This window comes from Mrakia frigida (genome assembly GCF_051309035.1).
Source record: "Mrakia frigida strain ATCC 22029 unplaced genomic scaffold BDY24scaffold_45, whole genome shotgun sequence".
Taxonomy (NCBI): domain Eukaryota; kingdom Fungi; phylum Basidiomycota; class Tremellomycetes; order Cystofilobasidiales; family Mrakiaceae; genus Mrakia; species Mrakia frigida.
This window is the reverse complement of record NW_027481236.1, coordinates 41,737-64,762: the sequence shown is the minus strand read 5'-3', so window position 1 is coordinate 64,762 and position 23,026 is coordinate 41,737. Positions and strand designations below refer to the sequence as shown.

Below are 23,026 nucleotides of genomic sequence, written 5' to 3'. Positions count from 1 at the left end.
GGGGGTTCGACCCCCCCGTCGGGCTAACGTTTCATTTTTGCTGCTGCACCGTCGATCTGGGAGGTCGGGGGGAGAGTTTGGATCGAAGGAGGGGAGGGAACGGGGAAGGGGTCGTCGCTTTGAGCTCTCACGGTATCTGTGGGTTGATTTTTGTTATTCCGACTTCAACAGCGTGTTCCTCGACCTGCTTTACACCGGGTGACGTCCTTCCTTTTTCGTATTTGGACTTCTACTGGTGGTGAGGGAGGGAGCGAGAGAGGGAACCTTCACGTTGCGCCCCTTCTTTCAGCCCTCCTCCCCCACCTTTCTCCCAAGCTCAGCAGCGGCTCTTTGAGGTGTGTGAGACGGCAGTAGAGACTGTTTGTGGGACTTGTACACATCTTAGCAGCCTTAGCTGTGCTCGTATATACAGACAAACTTCTACGTTTTATTTGAATCTCCCTCTGTTGTTCCTTCCCTCTCTCCCTCTCTCCTTCTTTCCCACCTCTTTCCCCCCTTTTCCTCTCTGCTTCCCTCAATCTCAGATGATGAATCATAAGATCTATCAACCTGGAGTAGCCCAAGGTTACTTTAGCAAAGGGCTTACCCCAAAAGCTCATCTCTCCTTCCAAACCTCAGCAGCACCCTCCTTTGTTGTTCTTTTTGGAATCTCAGGTGATGGATTTGCCACTCCTGTGAGGGCCAATCTATATCTGAACACTTGCAAATCACATTGGAAGCTAGGACGGAACTTTCTACACAGTAGTCTCAGACCCGAGAAAACCTTCCGCTTGCTCTGTAGCAGCTCAATCTCTATTCTCTACCAACTCCTCCAGACCCAAAAAATGCCCCAGCAGCATCGAGTCAGGTGAGCTCACGTTTCCTGCTTCCTTCCGCTTGAGAAGATCAACGCTGACATCGCTCTGTTTTGGTTCAACCTAGCTCGTCACCTTCAGGATCTCGATAACGTGAGTCCCGTCAACTCTCTTCCCCGTCTGCTCGTCGTCGACGCGTCGAAGTTGACTTCACGTTCTCTTTCCTTTCTTCTTTTCAGGCCCGTCGAGCCGTCTCGCTAGATCAGGCTGGTCAGATCCGACTTCTCGATGCTGGAGTCAAGGCTGCCGATGGAATGCTTGAGAAGGAGAGGGCGACTTTCAGGAAGCTGTGAGTTTGATCTGACCTCGTCGACTTCACTCGAAGCGACGCGTCGTTCTCTATTCGACTTCGCTGACGTTCTCCTTCTTTCTCCCTCCGAATGCAGGTCTCAAGATCTCGCTTCTCAGACCAAGACTTCCCAAGATGCTCTCGCCAAATCCCAAAAGGAGGTCGCTGCCTTGAAGAAGGACGGTTGAGGGAGGAGGACGAGGGTGAGCACGACAGGGATGTCGAAGACGACGAGGATCGAGAAGATGGAGACGATCTAGTTATGTCTAAAACGAGATCAAGGGCGAAGTGGAAGAGAACCTATAGGGATGCGTCGATGGGAAGTGGCTCTGGCGAGAGTCGCGTTCCCGATTCGCAGGGATCTCAACTTTTGGAGCCTCTTCACTAGTCTAGCTCGTTACTTTTCTCTTCTCCTCTGTTGCTTAACTCTTAGCCTTCAATTCGCATGTGTATTTCTTTCTATACGAGAAAGAAGCCTCGTTGGTCGACACAATTTCGACCTGAAACGAGCCAGTGCGAAATCGAACTAGACGAAAACCCTCGAACACCTCTCAACCTCCCTTTTGGACACAGAGCTGAACGTTCAAGAATCATCATAGAAGTACATAAGAAGAGCGAAAAGAGAAACCATCAAGCCTCAAAAATCTTCCTACTCCAACTCAACGCGCGCAAACCCTCTCCTCCCTCAAGGCTTCTTCTCATCAGGCTTCTTCTGCGTCCCCCCCCAAAATCAAACTCAAATCAACTCAGCTCTCAGATCTCCCACCTTCTCCAGAAACCAGGAAAGCCGAGAAAATGGACTCACAATCTCCTTCTCCTTCTCCAGAATCGACTCGTCCAAAACATCCGTCGCAGCCTTCAAATCAACCTCCAAATCCTTCTCCTGTCGCTCGATCTTGGCTCGAAGGTGCTTGAGCTCTTTGACTTCTTGCTCTCGGGCTGAGGAAAGGTTGGAATGGAAGGAACGGAAAGCGAAAAGGGGAGGGAAGGGGAAGGGAGAGAGAGGGAAAGGTCAGCTTGTTGAAAAGGAGGAGGGAAGGTGTCGAGCTCGACGACTCGTCGAGAGATCAAGAGATTGCGATGCGAGAGACGAACCGTATCTTCCCTCGGCAGCCTGTTCTCTCTTCCTGTTGATCGGATCGGAGAGGATGAACGAAAGAAGGAGAGCAAGGTCAGCGAAACGAAAACGAAAACAAAAAGAAGCTCGGGACGGGAGGGAGGGAGGGAGGGAGGGACGAAGCAAAGGATGAGCGAGAGAGATGAAGAACGCACGACCATTCCCTGTCGCTAGCGACGGCTCCTTCGTTTCCGGTACTCATGGATCTGACGGAGTTGGTAGTGACGGATGGAAGAGTCTGGACGAAGGGGGAAAAGAAGAGGGAAGGAGATGGTGGAGGGAGTGAGCGGATGAGGACGAAGCTCCTTTTGAGCAAGGAGGAGGAGCTCACTGAGGTTCTGACGGTGATGGAGACGGAAGAGGGGATGCTTGTTCGGAGGACGAAGGATCGCATCTTGAGAAGTAGGCGAGGGTGATGGTTGGGAGGGAAGAAGGAAGAAGGGAAGGGAGGGAGAAAGTGAAAGTGACGTCGAGCACGGGGCAGCCTGTCCAAGGGAAAGGGAAAGGGAGGGAGGGAGGGAGAGGAGAGATTGACCACAACGTCGACCTTCCTCCTTCTTCTTGAATCCCGAATACCTCCATCAGCTAGCTCATCGCCCACGAGAGATCTTCAAGAGTCCGCTGGGCAGTGGTTTCTGTGACAGAAATCTCCTGGAGGAAGTTGAACGAGCAGGAGAGGAGGGAGGAAGGGAGGAGACGAGCGAGGTTCAGCCGAGGGAAGGAGAGAGCTGCCGCGAGTAGGCAGTTTTTGGGAAGAAACGCAGCGTGCTGAGGGGGAGCTCACATGAAGGACGTGCTGAGCTTGTGATTTTTGGTTCAGGATAAGGTTGGAAGGAGGGAGGACGGAGTTGAGAGAGGAAGGAAGCGAAGGTGAAGGGCCGGACGTTGAGCTTTCGTTTCCTGTATGGACTCTTCCCAAGCAAGAACAGGTCGATCACTTTCTCTCGAATGCTGCTCGACATCATCGTTCGTTCCTCTAGCAGCTTTCCTTAGAATTTGATGGGCCTCGATCAAGAAGTGAAGGGCGATCTCTTCTCTTGAAAGTGCAAGAGCGAGATGTCTCTTTCTCGCCCTCCCTTCTGCGCTTTAAAAGTTTCCTCGAGAACGAAAATTACACCGAAATCAAGATCGCACTCCAGAGCTGCTAGCGAGCTCAAGGAAAACGCTGTAACGTTACGCTAGGGTGGGAAGGGAAGGTTGCGAGGAGGGCAAGAGATTCAGAATTGAGCTACAAGCTAAGTGTGCCTCTCCTCCCCACCGCCTCTCACTCCCCTTCCTCCCCTTTCAACTCAAATTTACCTTGATCTTCCCCATCTCCACCCTTTGGATCACCCTCTTTACAGTTACAGCTTCAGTCACTCGATAAGGGGCACTAGGGAGGCCATAGGGCACAGAGGGAGCTAGGGAGGATCCAAGGGAGAGGTCGTCGGCATCGAGAAGGGTTTTTAGGCTCTTGTGGAATAGTGAGCCGTTTTTTTTTTGTTTGTTGGAATCTCAGAGGTCCTGGCTTTCTCTCAGTACCATAACTGGCGAGGTATCTGAAGGAGGATGGAGAGCAATGGGCCATCTTGTCCTCTTTCCTCCTGAAGAGGAAGGAGAGATCGAGGGAGAGGAGAGAGCTCACCTTCCAGTTCAAGCAGAATCCCTCAACGTCCACCTCTCTCCCTCCCCTCGAGTTGGCGAGCATCGTCTTCTCTCCTTATTCGAATCCTCCAGCATCTCCCTCCCTCGTTCCCTTTGATCCAGCTTTTCCATCGGCTCTCTTCCGTGTCCTCGTCACCCTCCCAGCTCAACTCCGCCCTTCGACCTCCTTCCTCCCCTGCCCTCCCTCGACTCGTTCCTTCGTCCATCCTTCGCGTAAATCCTCCCATCCACTCCTCATCTTCGAACCACAGCATCTACACCCCCAGGAGCTTCGAACTTCGATGCTTCACACTCCCGGAGACGACCCCATCTCCTTCATTGGACGAGACCTTCTCCAGTCCTTGGACGGGATCAACGGTGGTTCTCCCTCTCGAACTCCCAACCTCCAGCAGCATCCACAACAACAACATCCTCATCAGTTCGCGCAACCTCATCCTCAGTACCATCCACATCAGTACCAGAGAGGGATCATCCTCAGGGAGGACGGACCAGCCTTCGAGGACGACCAGCATCAGCACGAGTTCGACTTCGAGCGAAGCGGAGGATACGGGAGGTCAACATCAGACGAGCATCCATCCTCCTTCTCGCACGGAATGAACGGAGATCATGCTCGAGGCTTTAGCAACGGTCCAGGAGGAGGGAATGGCGGTTACTACGGTCCCATGGAGTCGTCGGGAGGACAGCAGAATCCCTATCAACCTCAAGCTCAGTACTCCCTTCCTCCTCGACACTCCTCTCCTCCACCTTCCTCTCCCAATCACCCTCAGGCAGGGTCATCCTCCAATCCCAACCTTCTACCCTTCCCACCCGACTCGGATACCAACCTGTACCCTCCACCCTCTCCCTACTACCCTCCAGCTCAGCACCAGCGTCCTCCAGACCCCCTCTACTCGGCCCAATCCTCCCTCCAAGGCAGCAGCCATCCATCCTCCCTCAACCAGCAGCAGTTCCCTTCTTCACGTCAGCAGCAACAACAGCCTCCTCTTCAGCAACATCAGCAGCAGCAGCAGCAACTGCCTCCTCAAACGCTCATCCCAGTCACGATGGCGAACTCCCTCGGCCTCCCCGTCGGAATGGGTGGAGTGAACCCGTTGTTGGCAGCTGGCGGAAGGTTCCCAGGATCGTTCGGGAGGTTGAACGGGACGAGAGGATTGGATGGGTTGCAGCAGGGAGCTGGTGGAGGTCGTGGCGAGATCGAGGAAGAGATCAGCACGATCTTCGTCGTCGGGTTCCCAGACGACATGCAGGTTCGTACCCTTTCTTTCGAAGCCCAGATGCCTCTCTATATCGATCGCCCGTCTACACGAGAGTCGCGAAGCTGACACCTTTCCCTGTCTCGATCTTGCAGGAGCGAGAGTTCCAGAACATGTTCACCTTCTGTCGAGACTTCGAGGCCGCCACTCTCAAACTCCCTCCTCCCTTACCTTCATCAGGAGGTCTCTCTTCTACCACCGGACTTCCTCTCCCCTCTCCCAACCCACTCTCTCCTCCGTCCAACGCCGAGCTCAACTCGTACTACTACGGTCCTCAAGCTCACTTCCTCGATCCGTCCGCTCCCTTCGACCTCTACCACGACCCTACCTCCAACCCAGCTCTCGCCGGCTTCGGACTCGGAGGAATCGGTGCAGGTGCAGGAGGTCTCCCAGGAGGACGACGTCAGATCATCGGATTCGCCAAGTTCCGGACGCGTCAAGCCGCTCTCGAGGCGAGGGACGCGTTGCAAGGGAGGAAGGTCGACGTCGATCGAGCGAGCGTCCTCAAGGCTGAGATGGCCAAGAAGAACCTTCACACTCGCCGCGGAGTCGGAGGAGACGAGCCTCTCGCTGGAGGCGGAGGAGGAGCTGGAGGAGGGATCGGACAGATCATCGGAGGGTCGTTGTTGAGTCTCGCCGCGTCGGGAGCTGGAACTGGTGCGATCCCTGGGACGAGCGCTCTCTCGAGAGGGAGATTGGATTCGTTCGGACCTGGAGGAGGAGCAGGAGGTTACCCAGGAGGTGACTGGTCGAACTCGGCAGCAGGAGGAGGATCAACTTCGACCCAACAGCAACCCTTCGCCTCGACCTCGAACCAACCTCACTCTCGACCCCAATCCTACCCCTACCCCTCCCAAGCCTTCGAATCCAACCAAGGTGGACCATCCTCTCGACCTGCTTCTTCGCTATCGTCCTCGTCGGATCCATCCTCTCCTCGATATGCTCCTTCGTCATCCCAAACGGAAACTCCTCTTCCTCCCTCCCGACACCAGTTCGACTCCCGTCTTCAATCTCAACCTCAACAACGCCACTTCCCTCTTTCTCCTCCCAACCATCACTCCTACCCTCAGTCCTCGGATCCCTCGTCTCGTTACGTTCGAGAGGACGACATCCTTCTCCTCTCCCCTCCTCCCTCTGCCGCTCTCCCTTCGAGCTATCAACAACAGCAGCAACCCGCTCCTCGAACCCGATCCCTTTCTCGTCCTCAACATGCACAACCTTCGAGACGAGGATTCGAAAGTGGTCTCCCAGATGCGTCGGAAGCGGCCGAGGTCTTCAGTGAGGGAGAGAACGAGATGGGAGAAGGAAGACCTGGAGGAGGAATCGATGGGAGTACGACGGGACCTATCGTAGTCGGAGGAGGAGGAGGGAGAGGAGCTACGTCTGGAGAGGATACTGGACCTGGGAGTGCGAGTTCGAGTTTGGGAAGGGCCGGAGGAGAGAAGGCTTCGAGGGGTTTGCCTCGGACGAGCAATCCAGCAGACATGAACCCACCTGTGAGTCAAATCGTCGTCCTTCAACTCTTTTCGAGGGAAAAACTTAGCTGACCTCTTGGTTTTCCGTCATCTTCGCAGATCAACACCCTCTACGTCGGAAACCTCCCAACGTCTCCTCCTCCTACCCATCCTTCGACCCACCTCGAGGACGCTCTTCGAGCTCTCTTCAGTCGATGCGAAGGCTTCCGTCGAATGAGCTTCAGGCAGAAGAGCAACGGACCGATGTGTTTCGTCGAGGTTCGTGCAGTCTCTTTTCTTCGTTCGTCGCCTCGTCTCGATCGCGTTCGATGCATCCTGACCTTCTCCTCTTTCTTCCTCTTTCTCCCTTACCAGTTCGAGGACGTTACCACTGCCTCCGTCGCTCTCAGAGATCTCTACGGAGACAACCTCGGCGGATTCGTCAAGGGAGGAATCCGACTCTCGTACTCCAAACATCCTCTCGGCCAACGAGGACCTCCCACCACCACTTCTTCCACCACCTCCTCCTCGACCATCTCAGGCGTTCCAACGGCACCCACGTCGATTCCAGGCTCGTCGTCTCAGATCCACGGAACATCGTCGTCGACCACTTCGAGCAGCGGAGGAGGACCCAGTTCGTTCTCGAGTCCTCCTCATCCCGCCCTTGGCTCGCCCATCGAAACGACCTTCCACTCGGACTCGTCGGCTACCTCCTCTCAACAACCTCAACACCACCACCACCACCATCATCACCATCAGCATCACGCTTCCCTCTCTCCTCCCACTTCGTTCGCCGCTGGCCTCCCTCTTCCCGCTCGGTCGTCGGCCGTCCCTCCTCGTTCGACTGGAGGAGCTTCAGCCTTCGAACGCCACTCGTCGCCTCCCAACCCGGAGTACCTCTCTTCGTCGTCGTCCCACTCGCACTTCGGATCCTCTCCCTCGTCGTCGGCGATGCTCACGCAGAGTCCAGCGAGCACGAGAGGATTCCTGTCGACGAGCGTTCATCAGGACTGGAAGGGAGGGATGGGGACCTTCAGTCCTTTCGGAGGAGAGGTGGAGAGTGGGTAGGGAGAGCCAGGAGGCTCGCTTCACATCCTTCTAGGAGAAGGAGGTCGTCGTTGTTTGTCTACTCCGCACTTGATCGCGTTTGCTCGTCTTGCGTTTCGTTTCGTTTGTTTCCTCTCTCCTCATCTGTTTCCTCCCACTCCCACTCCCCACTCCTCACATATGTTTCAGGTCTTTCCCTCTTCTGCTAGTGCTCGTTCTCGGTTGTCTCTTTCTCTCTCTCGTATCTTCTTGGGTTTCAGCTTCGGTCTCTTCTCTCGTTCGCGTCGCCTTTTTGCATTCTCATCTCTCCAATCTTTTTCTCTTAATCCAAACCACATTTTTCCCACATACTTTAACCTCTTACAGCTCGTTTTCCTTTTTCGCATCTCTCTCTACCACACCGTACACTTTCTCCCTTGCTCTCGTTTCTGCCTTTCTCGCATGCTCTCTCTTAGTCCGTTCTCAGCATCGTCCCCTTTTTTCCTTTTTCTTTGTAGCCTCTTTCTCCTCCTTCTTTGGGCCCGCACAACCACGATTGCACCTCAGGCGCCTACCTTGCCTTATCTCTTCCCCCTTTCTATATCGTTTAGTCCTTCCTTTCTTTCTGCGTATGTGTGCTCTGAAATGCTTTTGCTCTTTCGATTCGACGGGAGAGGAAGAGAGGAGGGACGCGGAGACGTGAACTTCCTCGAGTCGATTCGAGCAGGAATTTTTTTTTTGATGAGAAGCTCACGAACTGTCCTCTTAGCTTCCTCTTCTCAACGTTGACAAAATTTGAAGCTTGATGGAAATTCGTCGTTAAGCAAGAAGTGGTGACGAGCTGAAGTCAAGACTCGTTTCGCTTTCACCCTCCCATCTCCCTCTTCTCCCTCTCCCTCTCCCCTCCTTCTCGCTCCACGTTTTTTGCCCGATGTCTCTCAACTCTTCTGCCATCCTCGCTGGTTCAGCCAAGTACCCTAAACCTGCAGGGTACGAGTACTCGTTCGGTACCGCTGGATTCCGAACCAAGTGAGCTCGCCAGCTCCTCTCTCCCTCCTTCCTCTCTCTCTCTCGCTGACCCTCCTCCCTAGAGCCACCCTCCTCCCCTGCGCTCTCTACCGAACGGGACTCCTCTCCGTCCTCCGATCCAAGAAACTGCTCGGTAAAACGATCGGCATCATGATCACGGCCTCGCACAACCCTCCTCAGGACAACGGCGTCAAACTCGTCGACCCTCGAGGAGAGATGCTCGAGTCCTCCTGGGAAGTTCACGCTGCCGCTTTGGCCAACACTCCCGACGATCAGCTGGTGACTGCGGTTCAGCATCTGGTGGATTCCCTCAAGATTGATCTGAAGGTGAAGGCGAAGGTGGTGTTTGGGAGGGATACGAGACCTTCAGGAGAAGCGTTGAACGAGGCGTTGAAGGATGGACTGAGAGCGATGGGCTTGGAGGAGGAAGAGATTCAACTTGGGAACGGCGAGAAGGGAGGAGATGTAGGAGTGGTCACGACTCCCGTGTTGCATTATCTGGTGAGGTGTTTGAATACGGTTGGGAAAGGAGGAGTCGAGGAGTATGGGAAACCGACCGTCGAGGGGTATTATCAGAAGATGGCAGGGGCGTTTAGGAAGTTGACAGTGAGTAGAATTCATTTTCTATATAGTATTCGAGAGGTCGTTGGGGAGGCTGTAGGGTGGAGGGAAGGGAGATGGAAAGAAAGGAACGAGCGAACGAGCGATGAGCTTCGACTCTCTCCTTCCTTTCCTTCTCGTTTTCTCTTTCGCTGACCTCCTTCTTCTCCTCCTTCTTCGATTTTTTTTTTCCCCTCTCAGGAATCCAAATCCCCCATCTCCACTCCCATCCTCGTCGACTGCGCCAACGGCGTCGGAGCCACCGCTCTCTCCCAGTTCCTCCCTTTCCTCACCTCCTCGTCCTCCTCCAAACCCCCCTCCATCACGCTCACGCCCGTCTCGACCTCGACCTCGACCCCTTCTTTACTCAACCACAACTCCGGAGCCGACTACGTCAAAACCAACCAGAAACTACCTCCCGTCCTCCTCCCGCCTTCCGCCTCCGCGCTCGTTCCAGGGAGACTCGCGTGCTCGTTCGACGGCGACGCCGACAGGATCATCTTCTACTACCTCGAGCAGAAGACGGGAGAGTTCAGGTTGCTCGATGGCGACAAGCAGGCAGCGTTGGCGGCAGGGTTCTTTGTGGATTTGGTGAAGCAGGCGGGGTTGGATGGCGGGAAGGGAGCGAGTGGGAGCGAGAGGGAGGAGGAGGAGGAGGAGGAGGATGGGCCCGGGGAGGGAGCTGGGGAGAGAGAGGGGGGAGTCGAGGTCGGGGTGGTGCAGACTGCTTATGCGAACGGGAGCTCGACGAGGTATTTGAAGGAGGTCAGTCGATCCTCGCTCTATCGAAGGGACTGAAGGAGGAGCGAGCTCGAGTTCGAGATCGAGACGCGTCGAAAGCTGACCTTCCTTTCGCTTCTCCTTTCCTCTTCTCCCACCCCGCCTTCCCTCAGCGTCTCCCCGTCACCTGCGTCCCCACGGGAGTCAAACACCTCCACCACGCCGCCGAACGCTACTCCATCGGCGTCTACTTTGAAGCCAACGGCCACGGAACCGTCCTCTTCTCGCCCTCCTTCCTCCTCCTCCTCCAAACCCACCAACCCTCCACCCCAGCCCAAGCCACCGCCCTCTCCCACCTCACCCAGCTCTCCTTGCTCGTCAACCAAGCCATCGGAGACGCCCTCTCGGACCTCTTGCTCATCCTCACCATCCTCCTCCATCGAGGCTGGGGTCCGAGGGAGTGGGACGCGTCCTACCAGGATCTGCCGAACCGACTGGTGAAGGTGTTGGTGAGGGATAGGACGGTGTTTAGGACAGAGGATGCGGAGAGGAGGTTGGTCAGTCCGAGGGGAGTGCAGGAGAAGATTGAGGAGGAGACGAGGAAGTACGAAGGAGGGAGGGCGTTCGTGAGACCGAGTGGGACCGAGGATTGCGTGAGGGTGTATGCGGAGGCGGTGAGTGGGAGTCATGCGGAGGGTGAGTGGCTTTGTTTTTCTTGGGGTTTTTGTGGGCGAGGGGAGGGAAGGAAGGACGCGTTCGAAATCGAGAATTCTGACCTGACGGCTTCGTTTCTCTTTTTCTTCGCTCTCTCTTCGTTACCAGAACTCGCTCTTCGAGTCTCGCAGATCGTCGAGGAGGCTAGTGCTCAGCAGTAGATCCAAAAACAAGACTCGCTTCTCGTTTGCGTTTCGATCTCTCGCCCTTTTTGCTTTCATTCACGACCGTCTTCCTTCTTTGTTTTCTCGTTTCTTCTTCGCTTAGCTAGACTACTCTTTCGAATAGATCATCGATCCAGTTCTTGCTTCTTTTCCTGGCTTCGACGACCAGCGTTTCGGAAAGAGCAAAGGAGAGAGGAAAGAAAGAAGAACTCGATTCGACGCATCTCCACTTCCCTTCGTTTCGATTTTTCTGAACAAGAAGACGAGACCCAAGAAAGTCATCAAAGAAGAACCTGAGCCCAACAAAGACTCCCTCTACATCTTAACCCGCTTCCTGTCCCCGCCATGGCCGCCAGCGGAATCCCCACCGAACCCAAGTCCTCGGGGACGAGACTTCTTCTCCTTGCCGTCCTGCTTCTTGATCTTCTTGTCGAGCGACTTCTTGACGGCGTACTGACCTCCCTGAGCGAGCAAGGCGGTGTGCTTGGCGGTTGCGAGGAGCCGTTTCTTCTCGGCTGAGGGAAACAAAGGAACGAAAAGGAAAAGAAGGAGACGAAAGGAGCAGAAAGAAGGTCGGTCAGCAACGCGTCGAGGCTCTCTCCTCGCACAAAGACAAGGACCCCGAGCCCACTCACCATCTCCCATATGCCACTCCCCTTTCCCTTCCTTCCTCTTCTCCCTCTCCTCCCTCTTCCACCCACCCAGCGCGTCCCTCTCCCTCCTCTCCCTCGCCTCCCTCTCCTTCCTCGTTCGCACCCTCCCGAGCTCGGCCTCGATCCGCTCCACGTCCGCTTCCTTCTCCGCTCGCTCCACCCGAGGCGCGGAGAGGACGGCTTTGCGGGCGACCTTGAGGGAGGCTTGGAGGGTGGAGAGTTCGTTGGAGAGGAGGTCGGGGATGAAGGCGTAGGCTTTGGAGTGAAGGTGAGGGTCGAGGGAGCCGGAGAGGGAGGAGAACCGGGGGTCTCGTCGCTCCTGGGAAGACGAAGGAGAGAGAGAGGGAGAAGTAAGCACGGAAGAGGGGAGCGAGAGAGATAGGGGGACAAGACGAAAGGACGAACGACTTTCTCAACCTCGACGACAACTCGTTTCCTCGACACTTGACGTTTCGAGCTGACTTCCGTAGGTCTGCATAAACCAGAAGCTCAAAGAATCAGTTCTCTACCACCTCGTAACCTTTCCCGTACAAGCTCGAGAAGCTCTACGCACGCATGCTTGTCACTCCTCTTCTGCAGCACCTTCCTCTCCCTCTCCTTCCTCTGCTGCTCCTCCTCGGGAGCTCCTCCCTTCTTGATCCTCATCAACTCTGCGAGCTTCCTTCGAGCTTCAGCTACTCGCTCCTTCTTTTGAGCTTCAGGATCTTCCTCCTCGTCCTCCTCGTCGTCCTGCTCGTCTCCGTCGTCGTTCTCGGAATCGGAACCGTCTTGAGGGTCAGGGAGGTTTCGTTGAGCTCGGAGGAGGGTGGCGAGAGGGAGGGAACGAAGATCTGTAGGAACGAGAGGAGGAAAACATGAGCTTGAGATGAGCGGTATATAGAAATAAAAGATCGGAGCTCACCATTTTGAAGTCGAGCCTGAAGAACGAGAAGCAAGGAAGGAAGGAAGGGGAAAAGGTCAGCTTTGAGCTCACTCCTTCAGTCTCAGTTCTTCCTCCCTCCTTCTGCTACAAACAAGACTCACCAGCTCAGTAGCTTTCCCTTTCCCTTTATCCTTGCTCCCCACAGGCTGCTGCTGCCTTCCTTCCTCTTCAGAATCCTCTCCCGCCTGATCCTCCTCGTCGTCCTCGTCCGACTCCTCCTCCTCGCTCCCTTCTCCCTCGTCGTCCTCCCACACGGCTACCCTCGAAGGGTTCTGTCGATCCTCCTCGAACTCGTCCTCCTCCGAATCCTCGAGCTCTCCGAGACCATCGTCTTCGTCGTCTCCTTCGGAGAAGTCAGCTTCGATCGAGCCTGAGCTCGAGGCGGAGGAAGGAGAGGCGGTGGGAGGAGGTCGAGCAGCGTGTTTGCGTTTGCCGAGAGAGGAAGAGGAGGAAGAGCCTGAGGCTTTGTTGCTGGAGGAGGGGCGAGCCATAGCAGAAGAAGAGGAGAGAAAAAGGAGGAGGGGGAGAGGGCGAGCGGTTGGGAGGAAGGAGGAGGAAGGGAGGGAGAGGTGAGGTGAGCTCGAATTTGAGAGGGCGCAGCGACGAAAAGAGCGAATTTCTGCTCGGTTCAGAACTCGAGACAAGGGGGAACATGATGTGTACTAAGCTTGGACTGAAGTTCATGCCCAAGGAGTTCTTTGCGGTACGAAAGCTGGCGGGGAAGAGAGGTCGAGACGAAGACGCGTCGCGTCGCGATTCTCGAGGTTTTCTCCCGATCAATGTTCAGCAAAGCGAAGACCATCAAAGCTCGACTACAAGAAAAAAGCAGCTAGAGTACCTCCATCTCCACCAATTTACTCATCCACCCTGGGAGCTGAAGAACCTCTGCTTGAACGATCTCCTGATCCTCCTCCAGCACCTTCAACACGACCTTCAAATCAACCTTTTCCACGAGTCCCTTCACTAATCCTGACTTCTTGAGGCGATCCTCCAAGCTAGCCCACCTGCGTCTAAAACTCTCGTACCCGTACATCATCTCAAAGACGAGCTCGAACGCCCTCTTCTCTTCTCCAGCGGGAGGAGACCAAAACGAGTAAAGAGGGTCTTGTTGACGGCCGTCCCATTGATGAGGAAGCACGATGACAGCATATCCAGCATGAACGGCGCGTCGAAGTTGGGTCCAGTGAGCGAAGAAGGACGTGGGAAGTGTGAAGCAGTCCAGAGACCAATCGAGGAAAGGGCGTCGAACGGATTCCTGATGAACCACCTCGGCGGGATTGAGATGAGGGAAGAGTTGGATGCAGTACCAGCCGAAGAAGGAAAAGATCGTCTGCCCATTGGAAGGGATTATGAGGGACTCGAGGGGAAGGCGAGAAGGCGGTGAGGGTGTTGCAAAGCGACGGCATCGAAGTCATCTCGGTCCTCCTCGTCGACGTCCGGAGAATCGAAGTAGGGTCCTCTCTGCTGCTTCCAATTGTTGACGTCTAAGGTGAGAGTTCGAATTCGAGAGAAGAGGGAGGTTGTGTGGGCGAGACGAGGGGAGGAAGGGACGACTTTCTGAGAAGAGGAGAGATGGGAGGAAGAAGGTCAGCCCTTAGAGCTTCAGCAGGAGTGCGACACTCTGCCAGAAACCTCTGAGATTCTATCTCGAAGCATGGTTAGAGCAAGTTTCAAACTCACGATGAAGAAGAGGGAGGCGAGTCCGTCCAAGGACGTGATCTCGACGTTCTCGTAAAGGAGAGGGCCCGCGAGTTCCCAGCATCCGAACGAGACGAGCGAGATAGCGAAGAGACTGGCTTGATCGCAGTAGGAGAAGATGTGCTGGAGCGTCTCCCAAGGGATGGCTTGAAGTCGTTTGCCATGGGAGGAGCGAAGGATGCGAGAGGAGGGGATCTGGGAGGGAAGGCGAGAAGAAGGAGGACAGAATAAAGGAGAGCTTCAGCTCGAGCCTCGTCCCGAAGAAAAGGAAGATAGATACTCACAACGGAAGTCATGCTTGAGAGCTTAGAACGATGTGATGCTAGGAAAGATGACCTGTTTTGAAAAGTTGACCGAAACGAGAAATGTGGTTGGAGAAGAGAAGAGGAGTCCTCCCTCCCTCCCAACTTCCATCTCCTTCGTGCCCCTCCCCTCTCTTCCCTTTCTTTCCTCTTCATCATGTCTCTTCGACTCTCTCTCCCCCGCTTAACAGCCACCGCTGCCGTTCCTCGTCCACGTCGCTCCAACGTCCCAGACTTTGCGGTGAATCCCAAGGCTCCTCACGTCGACCTCGTCGGACCGTACGTCCTCCTCCTCCTACCTCCTCCTTCTCCCTTTTACCCTTCTGCAGACTTGATTCAAGCTGACCGAGCTCATTTCCTTATCTTAACAGACCTGATCCTATCTCCAACATCCGTCCGATCATCTACAAGGTCACTCCCAACGCTCCAAGGCCAACTCCTTCCTACACCTCTCCTTCTCCCTCCTCGTCCTCCTCCGCCTCCTCGTCACGAACACCTCTCCCTTCTCGCTTAACGCCATCTCAAGGTTCGCTACACTACTCGCCAGGAGAGTTCCCTAGGGAAGGAGACGAGACTGCAGGGCAAGCAGCTTATAGGGTTCAGAGGGAGAAGCTCGACAAGTTCAACAACGACTTTTGGGTGAGCTCTACCTTTCCTTCCCTCCTTCTTCTTCCCGTCTCCTCTTCTCTTCTCTCCCTCCCGTTCGACCGTACCTCCATTCTCAACTAGGAAGCTCAGACGCTCATCCTTCTTTCTCATGCTGACTGGATTTCCCTTCTCTCCTCTCGAAACCAGGCGTCCAACAACATCCGTTTCGCTGCTGCTCTCTCCGAGGCGATGGCCAGCCTACCGCCCATGTCGACTCCACCAACGCAAGCGGAGGAGGATCGGAAGGAGGATCGACTGGCAGAGTTCTACAAGTCCTGGTTGATTCAAGAGGAGCCGAAGCAGAAGCAGTGGATGAAGGACTGGTGGAAGGGGAACTGGGGGATCTTGAAGAGTTGGGCTTTCGGAGCAGCTTGATCTACGGGGTTGAGCTCAATAGGGCTTTTTCGAAGGCTGATGTATAGCTTCTGCTCATATAAGTGCACTGAGTGGAAGTGAAAAGCTTCGAGGGAAAGGAGAGATTGTGGAAAGGGAGCCGAAGATGAGGAGCGACGTGAGAAGGGGTTTGGTCGTTGTCTCACGACTTTTTTTTTGGAAATCCTCCTGCCTGGTTCGAGCTCTGTACTCTGAGTATCTCATCGAAGAGGGGCGAAGACGAAAAATCAAGAAGGGTCGCGTAACCAAGGCCAAGAAGCAGAAGTCCGTCGCACCTCCTCCTCTTCCCTCCCCTCAACGTCGACCTCAACTTTCAGCTTCCCCTCCCCTTTTTCTCCCAACTCTTTTGCCCGTTTCATTTTCTCCCACTTCTTGGATACCTCTCTTCTTCTCGACTCGATGTCTCAAGGTCCAGGCCAACCCGTATACCAGCAGCCTTGTCAGTTCCATTGTTGGGTGTCGAGCTCAACACGCTCTCCTCTCCTTCCCTTCTTCTCCTCCCTCGCTGACCAGACATCATCATCTTGTTTTCTTCTTCCTAGATCCATATCAATCTGCACCACCACCACCTCCTCCTCAAGGCTACTACGCTCAGCCTCCTCCTCAACAACAGCACTATCCACAGCAGCAACCAAGTTACGGACAACTCCCGCCTCCTTCCTCCTTTCAACCTCAACCTCCTCCCCCTCAACAGCAGCAGCAGCAGGGATGGCAGTATCCTCAGCAGCAGCAAGCCCCTCCTCCTCAAGCTGGGTGCGGATACGGAGCGCCTCCTCCAGTAGCTTCGGCAGGATATCAACCCTACTACGGCCAGCAACCTCCTCCAGCTCAAGCTCAGATGGTCGGAGCTCGCCCTCATCAGCAGCAACATCAGAGCTTCGTCGCCGGCGTACCTCATCCCTCTCAACTCCCTCAGCAATCCTACCCCTACCCTAATCCCTATCCCCAACAGCAGCCAGGATACGGAGCTCAAGGTTGGCAACCTTCTCCTTCGTTCGGTCACCCTCCTCCACCTTCCTCCGTTCAACAGTCTCCCTTCCCTCCTCCCATCTCGACTGCTCCCTCACCCTACGCACCTCTACCTTCTTCGATGGGAAGACCTCCACCTCTTCAACCAGGATCACCTCTATCAACCTCCAACTCCGTCAGGTACTCGGCGTCGAACCCTCCTCGATCTTCCTACGGCGTCGCCGCACCTCCTCTCCAACTCGCTCAGCCTCAGCCTCAACCCCTGGCTTCTCCTCTACCTACTCTACCTCCAAACGTCCCTCCTCCTGGCAAATATCCGTCCCAAATCCCTTCGGCACTCTCTCCTCTTCCCTCAGCCACCATCTCCCCGTTGAATCGAGGACCTCCTCTGTCGAGTCCTCACTCGTCCACTCCTCCTCACCCTCGACCTCCAAACTCTACCTCTACCACCTCCTCCTTCTCTTCCACAACCTCCTCATCCACAATTCCATCTTCGTCCTCACGCCCACTTCCACCTCCTCACGCCTCCTCCTCTTCCCGACGTCTGCCACCGCTCGAGACAGGCATTCGTTCGTCGTACGACGGGATCGGTTCGCCAGCGATCGCTTCGAGTCCTTCCACAAACTCGAGACCTCCTCTTCCTTCCACACCTGGAGGATCGTCGTCGTCGGTAGGAGGTCGTCCTTTACCGTCGCCAGTGACTCGAGACGGTTCTTCGCCAGTCACGACGTCGAGTCGACCTCTTCCTCCATCGAGTTCGGCAGGCTCGTCGACAGACCTCAACAGGAGCGATACCATCTCGTCGGTGAAGAGTCTGGATCTCAACGGAGGTAGGCCGTTACCGAGACCTCCTGGTGGAGTCGCGAACTCGAAGAGTTTGGATCGAGGAGTTGGAGAGGGAGGAGCGAGAGGGTTTGGGACTGCCGCTGGAGGGAGAGGAGATTTTGGAGTTTCGGACTCGTCGGAATCAGTACCAGGAGGAGGAGGAGCATCCGGGATCGCAAGAGCCGCCACGTTGCCGTCAGGAGCTCCTCAAGCAGCGTACTCGACTCCGACGCGACGAGGATCCGATCTGCCAACTCTCCCCTCCCTTCCTCAACCTCCTCGTACGACGATCCCCATCATCCCATCTTCACCTTCCGCTCCGATCCCTCCCTCTCTTCCTTCGATATCGACACCTCCAATCCCAACGATCAACGCTCCCAGCATCGTCGAACCAACATGTCCCTCGACTCCAGCTCGTTCCCGCCCACCTCCTCCAGAGATCATCATTCGAACGTCTCCCTCCCCATCTCAAAAGATCCCAGTCATTCAGGAACCCTCCTCTTCCTCCTCACCAACCAAGAGCGGTCCTCCTCCTCCCTTCATCGTGCCCATCTTCAACTTCCCGTCAGGAGACGACGACGACGACGAGGACGATCACTCGAGTCACCACCACTCGAGGGAACCTTCAGCTCCTCAGATCACCCTCTCAGCATCTCCGAAGATGAACGACAAGACTCCTCTTCCTCCCATGCCTCCAGCCAAGGTCTCGACGGCGAGCGAGCAGTCGACAACGAAGAAGAGGGGGGGTGTGGTTTGTGAGGGTTGTGGAGAGGTGATTCTCGGGAAGTTGATAGCTGGGAGTGCTGGGATGGTATGGCATCCAAAGTGTTACAAGTGAGTTATATATATCTGGAGGAGAAGAGGAAGCGTCGGGAATTCGAGGAACGGTCCAACTGATTCTCGACGCGTCCTTTCTTTCTCGTCTTCTCTGCTTCAGGTGCACGACCTGTGGTCTTCAACTCGAGCACGTTTCACCGTACGAACAGGAAGGGAAGCTTTACTGCCATTTCGACTACCACGAGGTTCGTTCTCGTCCCTTTCTCGACGTCTGCCGACCGCTCGTTGCTCGATCTTGACTTGTAGCTGACCTCTCCTCCTTCCTTCTCACACCTGCTTTTACCCTTCTCTTCCTTTCCCCGTTTCACAGCTCTTCACAACCCGCTGCTACACCTGCAAAACCCCCATCGTCGACGAACGCTTCTTCACCGTCAACTCTCCCTCCGCTCCCACCCTCCCTCGGTACTACCACGAACTCCACTTCTTCTGCTCTGAATGCGGAGATCCCTTCCTCGACCCACTTCGCTCCACCGCCGCCGGAGGAACAGGACGGGACGAGGAGGAGGATCAAGGGATCGAGGAGGAGATGAAGATCCACTGGTGGAAAGATCATCCCTTCTGCGAGAAGTGCGACGTCAAGCTTCATAACCCGAAGTGTGCGAAGTGCAGGTTAGCGCTGGAGGGAGAGTACCTCGAGGCGTTGGGAGGGAAGTGGCATCCTGGGTGTTTGGTTTGCGATGTGAGTTTCTCTTTCTTCGTTCGAGCTCCCTTCGACGCGTCTGACTCTCCCTTTCGTCCCGTTTGGATTTCTCCTTCGGTGGTTCCAGAGCTGCGAGAAGGAGTTCGAGAATGGACGAATCTTCCAGTGGGAGGAGGTGCCTCTGTGCGAGCCTTGTTTCGAGTTGATACGGAGAGACGACTTGTAGCTGTGAAGGGAGGGAGGACGACGACCGAGACGTAGATTAGAGCTCGACGGAGGGAGGAGTTCCTTTTAGTTTCTTATGATTGCGATGACCGCCTTTTACTTTAGATTCTATCTGGTCGCTCGACGGGTGGTCCGTTGGACGAAGGGAGGAAGAAAAGGTCGAGACGGGGGTTCGGAGGATGACGTTCTCGTAAAGACCCAGCGACGTCGAGAAGACCGTGAGACACGAGAGAGAGCTCGACAAGAGTTTCCATATTTGCATCAAAGGCGAGCACTTGAAAAGTTTCAAGCGGAAGAGAAGGCGTAGCGGCGAGGAGGGGAGGCGAAGATCGAACTTGGAGCTTGGAGGTCACCTCGCAACGCCCATCTCCTTCCCCTCCTTCTTCCTTCCTCCCTTCCTCGTCAAATGCGATGGGACTCCTCACTCGCTTCCTCTCTAGATCCTCGAAGCCGGTCTCAGAGGCCCAGTACCAAGTAAACAGCTACAAGAAACGACAAGCTCTCGTAAAGAGAATCACCAAGGCCATCCCTCTCATCGTGTTCGTTCCCCTTCTCTCTTCCCTTCCTTCGCGCTTGCTGTCGCCCTCAAACAGCCCAGACGAGATCTGACCCTCTGCTCTTTCTTCTCTTCGCGTCTTTTAAACCTCCCTCCTCGACTCAGAACAGCCCTTTTGGTCGTTGGCTACTCGTGGCTTCTCCTTTTGCCCGTTGAAGAGCTCGGGAGGTCGACCTTCATCGATGAAAACGCCATTCAGCCTGGACAGGTTCGTTCCTTCTCCTTCTTCAGCCTGTAGCAGTAAACTGATTTGGGCCTTTCTTGCAGGCTACCATTCGTTACGATTGGGACTCGGTTCACATCGCAGATCGATATCTGGATCAGCTCGAAGCTCTCGTGGTTCGCAACGCTTCCTCCAGCGAGTTCGTCCCCTTCCTCCTTCGCCCTCCTTCTCCTCGTCGTTTCGCTCTTTCGCCGGCTTCACACCGTCTGCAGATGAAGCGAACTCACATCTCTGCCGTCTGCTTCGTTTACAGAGTCAGCTCTTACCTCGTCGAACAGTTCTCACTCCTCGGTCTCCCTTCCGCCTCCCAAGACTACACCTTCAAGACCTCCCTTCACTCCGACTCCACTCCTCTCTCTGGAACCAACGTGTGGGCTTCGTTCACTCCTCCAAGGACCAGTGGAGTCGAGGCTATCGTTCTGGCTGCCAGTTGGGAAAGTCTTGATTTCGAAACGAGGGTGGAGGGAGGTCGAGCCAAGGAGGTGAGGAGGAGGAACTTGAGAGGAGTCGCGATGGTTTTGAGCATGGCTGAGTACCTTCGAGGTGAGTTTAATTTTGTTCTTAGTCGAGGGATGTAAGGAAAAGGCTCGGATGGAGGGAGTCCTCACCTTGGAAGGACTAGATCGAAGAGCAGAGCTGATCTTGAACTCCCCGCCGTCTTTCGAGCAGGAGCGAACCATTACGCCCGAACTATCGTCTTCGTCATCTCAGATCACCATCTCGATGGGATGCAGGCCTTCTTATCTGCTTATCACGGCGAGGAGCAGTCCAGTGAGTGGCCTCCTTGATCTCAGCTCTGCGTTCAATCGAGCTTCCTCGCGTCTGACTTTCGTGCTCTTCTCTTTCTCGTTCAGATCTCGTCGCAGGCGATCTCGAAGGCCTTCAGACTGGAGTTATCTGGACTGCTCTCTGTGTCGACTACCCAGGTCACAGCTTCAGCCATCTCGGGCTCTACTTCGGTTCGTTCGAGCTCGATTCCCGTCGGAAAATGTGCTTCCGTCGATGCTGACGGTTTCCTCGTTCTTGTTTGCTCACAGAGGGAACCAACGGTCGTCTCCCGAACCAGGACGTTCTCAACACCGTCGCACACGTCGCTCGACACAATCCTTACATCCCTATCCGTCTCTATCAGCAACCTTCCGAAACTCCCGACATCGAAGCTCTCTCGTGGCTCGGAAGCTTGGAGTTCGTCAAGAAGTACCTTCGGGCTGCCAAGGGACTGGGAGAACACTGGAAGTGGGCTGGCTTGGGAAGGAGCTCAGGCGTTCATGGAGTCTTCTTGCAGTGAGTCGCGTCTCGCCCTTTGTTTTGCTCGTCCGAACGACGCGTCTCGTTTCCTCCTCTCCCCATCTCTCTCGAAGTGATGCTTAGTTCTCTATTACCCTACCGACCTCGGGTTTCTCGGTTCGAAAGAGTCGAGAGATCTGAGCAACCGGACACGACGAAAAACCGGGCCTAAATCTGACCTCCCTTCCATCTTCACTCTGTCTCGTTTCATTTCTCGTTGTCGCTCCTTAAACCCGAACTGACCTTCTCTTCCTCTTGTCCCTTCTGATCCACCTTCCAGATATCGAATCGACGCTCTCACCGTCTTCGCCGTCCCCTCCTCAGGTCCTCACGGCTTCCACTCGCTCGGTCGTCTCCTCGAAGGATCCCTCCGAGCTTTCAACAACCTCCTCGAACGACTTCACGCCTCGCTCTTCTTCTACCTCTACCTCCGACCTGGATGGTTCACCAAAGTGGGAAGCTACCTCCCTGCTGGAGTCCTGATTGGAGCTGCGATCACGATTCGGGGACTGGGGAGGTGGAAGGAGGCGAGCTTGGGTGGGAAGAAGAAGAGACCGATGTTGAAGGCTGGGACGTTGGTGCTCGCCACTCATGCTGTTGGAGGGGTGGCGTTCTTGGTTGGGACGAAGAGTGGATGGTTTGCTAGCGTGCTGGTGGGTTCTGATCTCTCATTGACGCGTCGTTTCGTTTCGGCTCTAGCTGACCTTTGCTCTATCGCTCGTTTATCCCCACAAAGGCCTCTCCGATGTTCAACCCAACCACCTACCTCGTCGGTCTGATCGTCCTCCTCCTCGGAGTCTCCCCTATCAACGCCTCAACCCTCTCCACCCACGCTCCCTCGCCAGACGAAGAGGAGGACAACCTCCCTCTCACCCTCTCGGTTCTCACCCATCTCGAACTCGGAGCCATCATCCCAACCCTCTCGATGCTCAACTTCCCTCAAGCGACCCTTCTCTCCGTCCTCCTCGTTCCTCCCATCCTCATCTGCTCGCCAACCTCTCCGTCCTCCAACCCGCCCTCACCTCCTCCAACCTCCCCAAAAGGCGCGTCGCCAACCCAGTCTCCGACGCGGAAACTGGTCACGTGGCTGGTGCTGTCGATGAGCTCTCCTGTAGGAGTAGCGAGCGTGTTGACGTGGATTTACGGAGCTGGGGTGTTGAAGGAGGGGATCAAGGTGTTGGTGCTGGATTGGGAGCTGCTGGGAAACTGGACGTGGATTGGCATCTGGGTGGTTTGGTGGAGTATTTGGGGTCAGATTGGACTGTCGGCGTTGATTTGATGTGGTGAAATCTCGAGGTGCAGTTTCGCTGGAGGAGCGAGAGAACGAGGAGGAAAGAGAGAGAGAGGGAGAAGGTGAAAGAGGCCCGACCGTGTCCTCTCCTTTCTCCTTTGGAAATCGTTATGGAAGTATACGAAGGCTCTCGTGAGCTGATTCTGCTCACCGAGAAAGTCTGAAATCCAAATAAGAGTGAAAAATGGCGAGGGCGATCCTTGAGCAAAAGAATAAAAGGGCGAGACCTCTCCGAGCTGACCGCCAACGTCGACCTCGCCCTCCCTTCCTTCCCTTCCTTCGATGGATCCCTACCGACCCGAAGCCTCTTCCTCCGCTCCGCCTGCACCACCACCGCCACCTCCCCAAGGAGTCGACGCTCATCTTTCTCAAGAGAACCCTTCGTCCTACTTCCCGACCTATCCATCCGCTCCTCCAGCAGTCGCACCTCTCGCTCCTCCTCCCTTCCCTCCTCCTCCTCCTCCTCCACCACCGGCTCCCATCGCCTACCAACCCGGCCCAGCTCCTCCTCCCAACGCCGAAGCTGGTCCTTCCACTCTCCCCGCCGTTCCCGTCCGACCTCTCAAAGGACCTGGTTCTCGAGGAGGACGAGGAGGAAGCGGACGAGGTCGAGGTCGAGGAGCTGCTCGCTCTTCCGTCGATTCCGAGTACGCCATCAACCGACCCGTTCGAAACCGTCGTCCCGTAGCCAGA

The 23,026-nt window shown here is 55.4% G+C and overlaps 9 protein-coding genes across 9 annotated transcripts; 6 read left to right on the top strand and 3 right to left on the bottom strand.

The window, feature by feature from the left end:
* Positions 1-527: 527 nt before the first annotated feature.
* BDY24DRAFT_418910 (uncharacterized protein) lies at positions 528-1,331 on the top strand (the record flags this gene model as incomplete). The annotated part of the gene is made up of 4 exons (XM_076643906.1): positions 528-674; positions 885-947; positions 1,034-1,143; positions 1,241-1,331. 4 exons carry the CDS (start codon positions 528-530, stop codon positions 1,329-1,331), a joined length of 411 nt encoding a protein of 136 aa, XP_076492563.1.
* Positions 1,332-1,788: 457 nt separating this feature from the next.
* On the bottom strand, positions 1,789-2,805 carry BDY24DRAFT_403308 (uncharacterized protein). The gene is given in 5 exon segments (XM_076642351.1): positions 1,789-2,082; positions 2,239-2,270; positions 2,416-2,498; positions 2,592-2,732; positions 2,745-2,805. 4 exon segments carry the CDS (start codon positions 2,652-2,654, stop codon positions 1,880-1,882), a joined length of 381 nt encoding a protein of 126 aa, XP_076492562.1. The 5' UTR covers positions 2,655-2,732; positions 2,745-2,805; the 3' UTR covers positions 1,789-1,879.
* A 2,441-nt stretch (positions 2,806-5,246) lies between these two features.
* On the top strand, positions 5,247-7,094 carry BDY24DRAFT_333141 (uncharacterized protein; the record flags this gene model as incomplete). The annotated part of the gene is made up of 6 exons (XM_076637142.1): positions 5,247-5,340; positions 5,539-5,705; positions 5,949-6,033; positions 6,598-6,653; positions 6,732-6,890; positions 6,987-7,094. Coding segments are annotated over 6 exons (669 nt in total), but the record flags the coding sequence as incomplete, so codon positions are not given.
* A 1,424-nt stretch (positions 7,095-8,518) lies between these two features.
* PCM1 (phosphoacetylglucosamine mutase PCM1) lies at positions 8,519-11,021 on the top strand. The gene is made up of 5 exons (XM_076642855.1): positions 8,519-8,666; positions 8,729-9,272; positions 9,468-10,031; positions 10,160-10,682; positions 10,809-11,021. The coding sequence occupies exons 1-5, from the start codon at positions 8,569-8,571 to the stop codon at positions 10,859-10,861; spliced, it is 1,782 nt and encodes a 593-aa protein (XP_076492560.1). The 5' UTR covers positions 8,519-8,568; the 3' UTR covers positions 10,862-11,021.
* Positions 11,022-11,133: 112 nt separating this feature from the next.
* BDY24DRAFT_403301 (uncharacterized protein) lies at positions 11,134-12,440 on the bottom strand. Its single transcript, XM_076642350.1, has 4 exons — positions 12,071-12,440; positions 11,923-11,989; positions 11,500-11,836; positions 11,134-11,379 (listed from the first exon to the last, which is right to left on the bottom strand). Exons 1-4 carry the CDS (start codon positions 12,160-12,162, stop codon positions 11,180-11,182), a joined length of 696 nt encoding a protein of 231 aa, XP_076492559.1. The 5' UTR covers positions 12,163-12,440; the 3' UTR covers positions 11,134-11,179.
* Positions 12,441-13,630: 1,190 nt separating this feature from the next.
* On the bottom strand, positions 13,631-14,502 carry BDY24DRAFT_219566 (uncharacterized protein). Its single transcript, XM_076636554.1, has 3 exons — positions 14,422-14,502; positions 14,120-14,332; positions 13,631-13,996 (listed from the first exon to the last, which is right to left on the bottom strand). Exons 1-3 carry the CDS (start codon positions 14,431-14,433, stop codon positions 13,787-13,789), a joined length of 435 nt encoding a protein of 144 aa, XP_076492558.1. The 5' UTR covers positions 14,434-14,502; the 3' UTR covers positions 13,631-13,786.
* Positions 14,503-14,596: 94 nt separating this feature from the next.
* Positions 14,597-15,462, top strand: BDY24DRAFT_418904 (uncharacterized protein; the record flags this gene model as incomplete). The annotated part of the gene is made up of 3 exons (XM_076643905.1): positions 14,597-14,718; positions 14,811-15,078; positions 15,235-15,462. The coding sequence occupies 3 exons, from the start codon at positions 14,597-14,599 to the stop codon at positions 15,460-15,462; spliced, it is 618 nt and encodes a 205-aa protein (XP_076492557.1).
* Positions 15,463-17,879: 2,417 nt separating this feature from the next.
* On the top strand, positions 17,880-19,082 carry BDY24DRAFT_403294 (LIM domain-containing protein). Its single transcript, XM_076642349.1, has 3 exons — positions 17,880-18,108; positions 18,212-18,296; positions 18,422-19,082. Exons 1-3 carry the CDS (start codon positions 17,936-17,938, stop codon positions 19,010-19,012), a joined length of 849 nt encoding a protein of 282 aa, XP_076492556.1. The 5' UTR covers positions 17,880-17,935; the 3' UTR covers positions 19,013-19,082.
* Positions 19,083-19,203: 121 nt separating this feature from the next.
* Positions 19,204-22,408, top strand: GAA1 (GPI-anchor transamidase subunit GAA1). Its single transcript, XM_076637793.1, has 9 exons — positions 19,204-19,515; positions 19,638-19,740; positions 19,800-19,894; positions 20,009-20,298; positions 20,425-20,526; positions 20,610-20,714; positions 20,793-21,039; positions 21,323-21,695; positions 21,779-22,408. The coding sequence occupies exons 1-9, from the start codon at positions 19,388-19,390 to the stop codon at positions 22,319-22,321; spliced, it is 1,986 nt and encodes a 661-aa protein (XP_076492555.1). The 5' UTR covers positions 19,204-19,387; the 3' UTR covers positions 22,322-22,408.
* Positions 22,409-23,026: the final 618 nt, after the last annotated feature.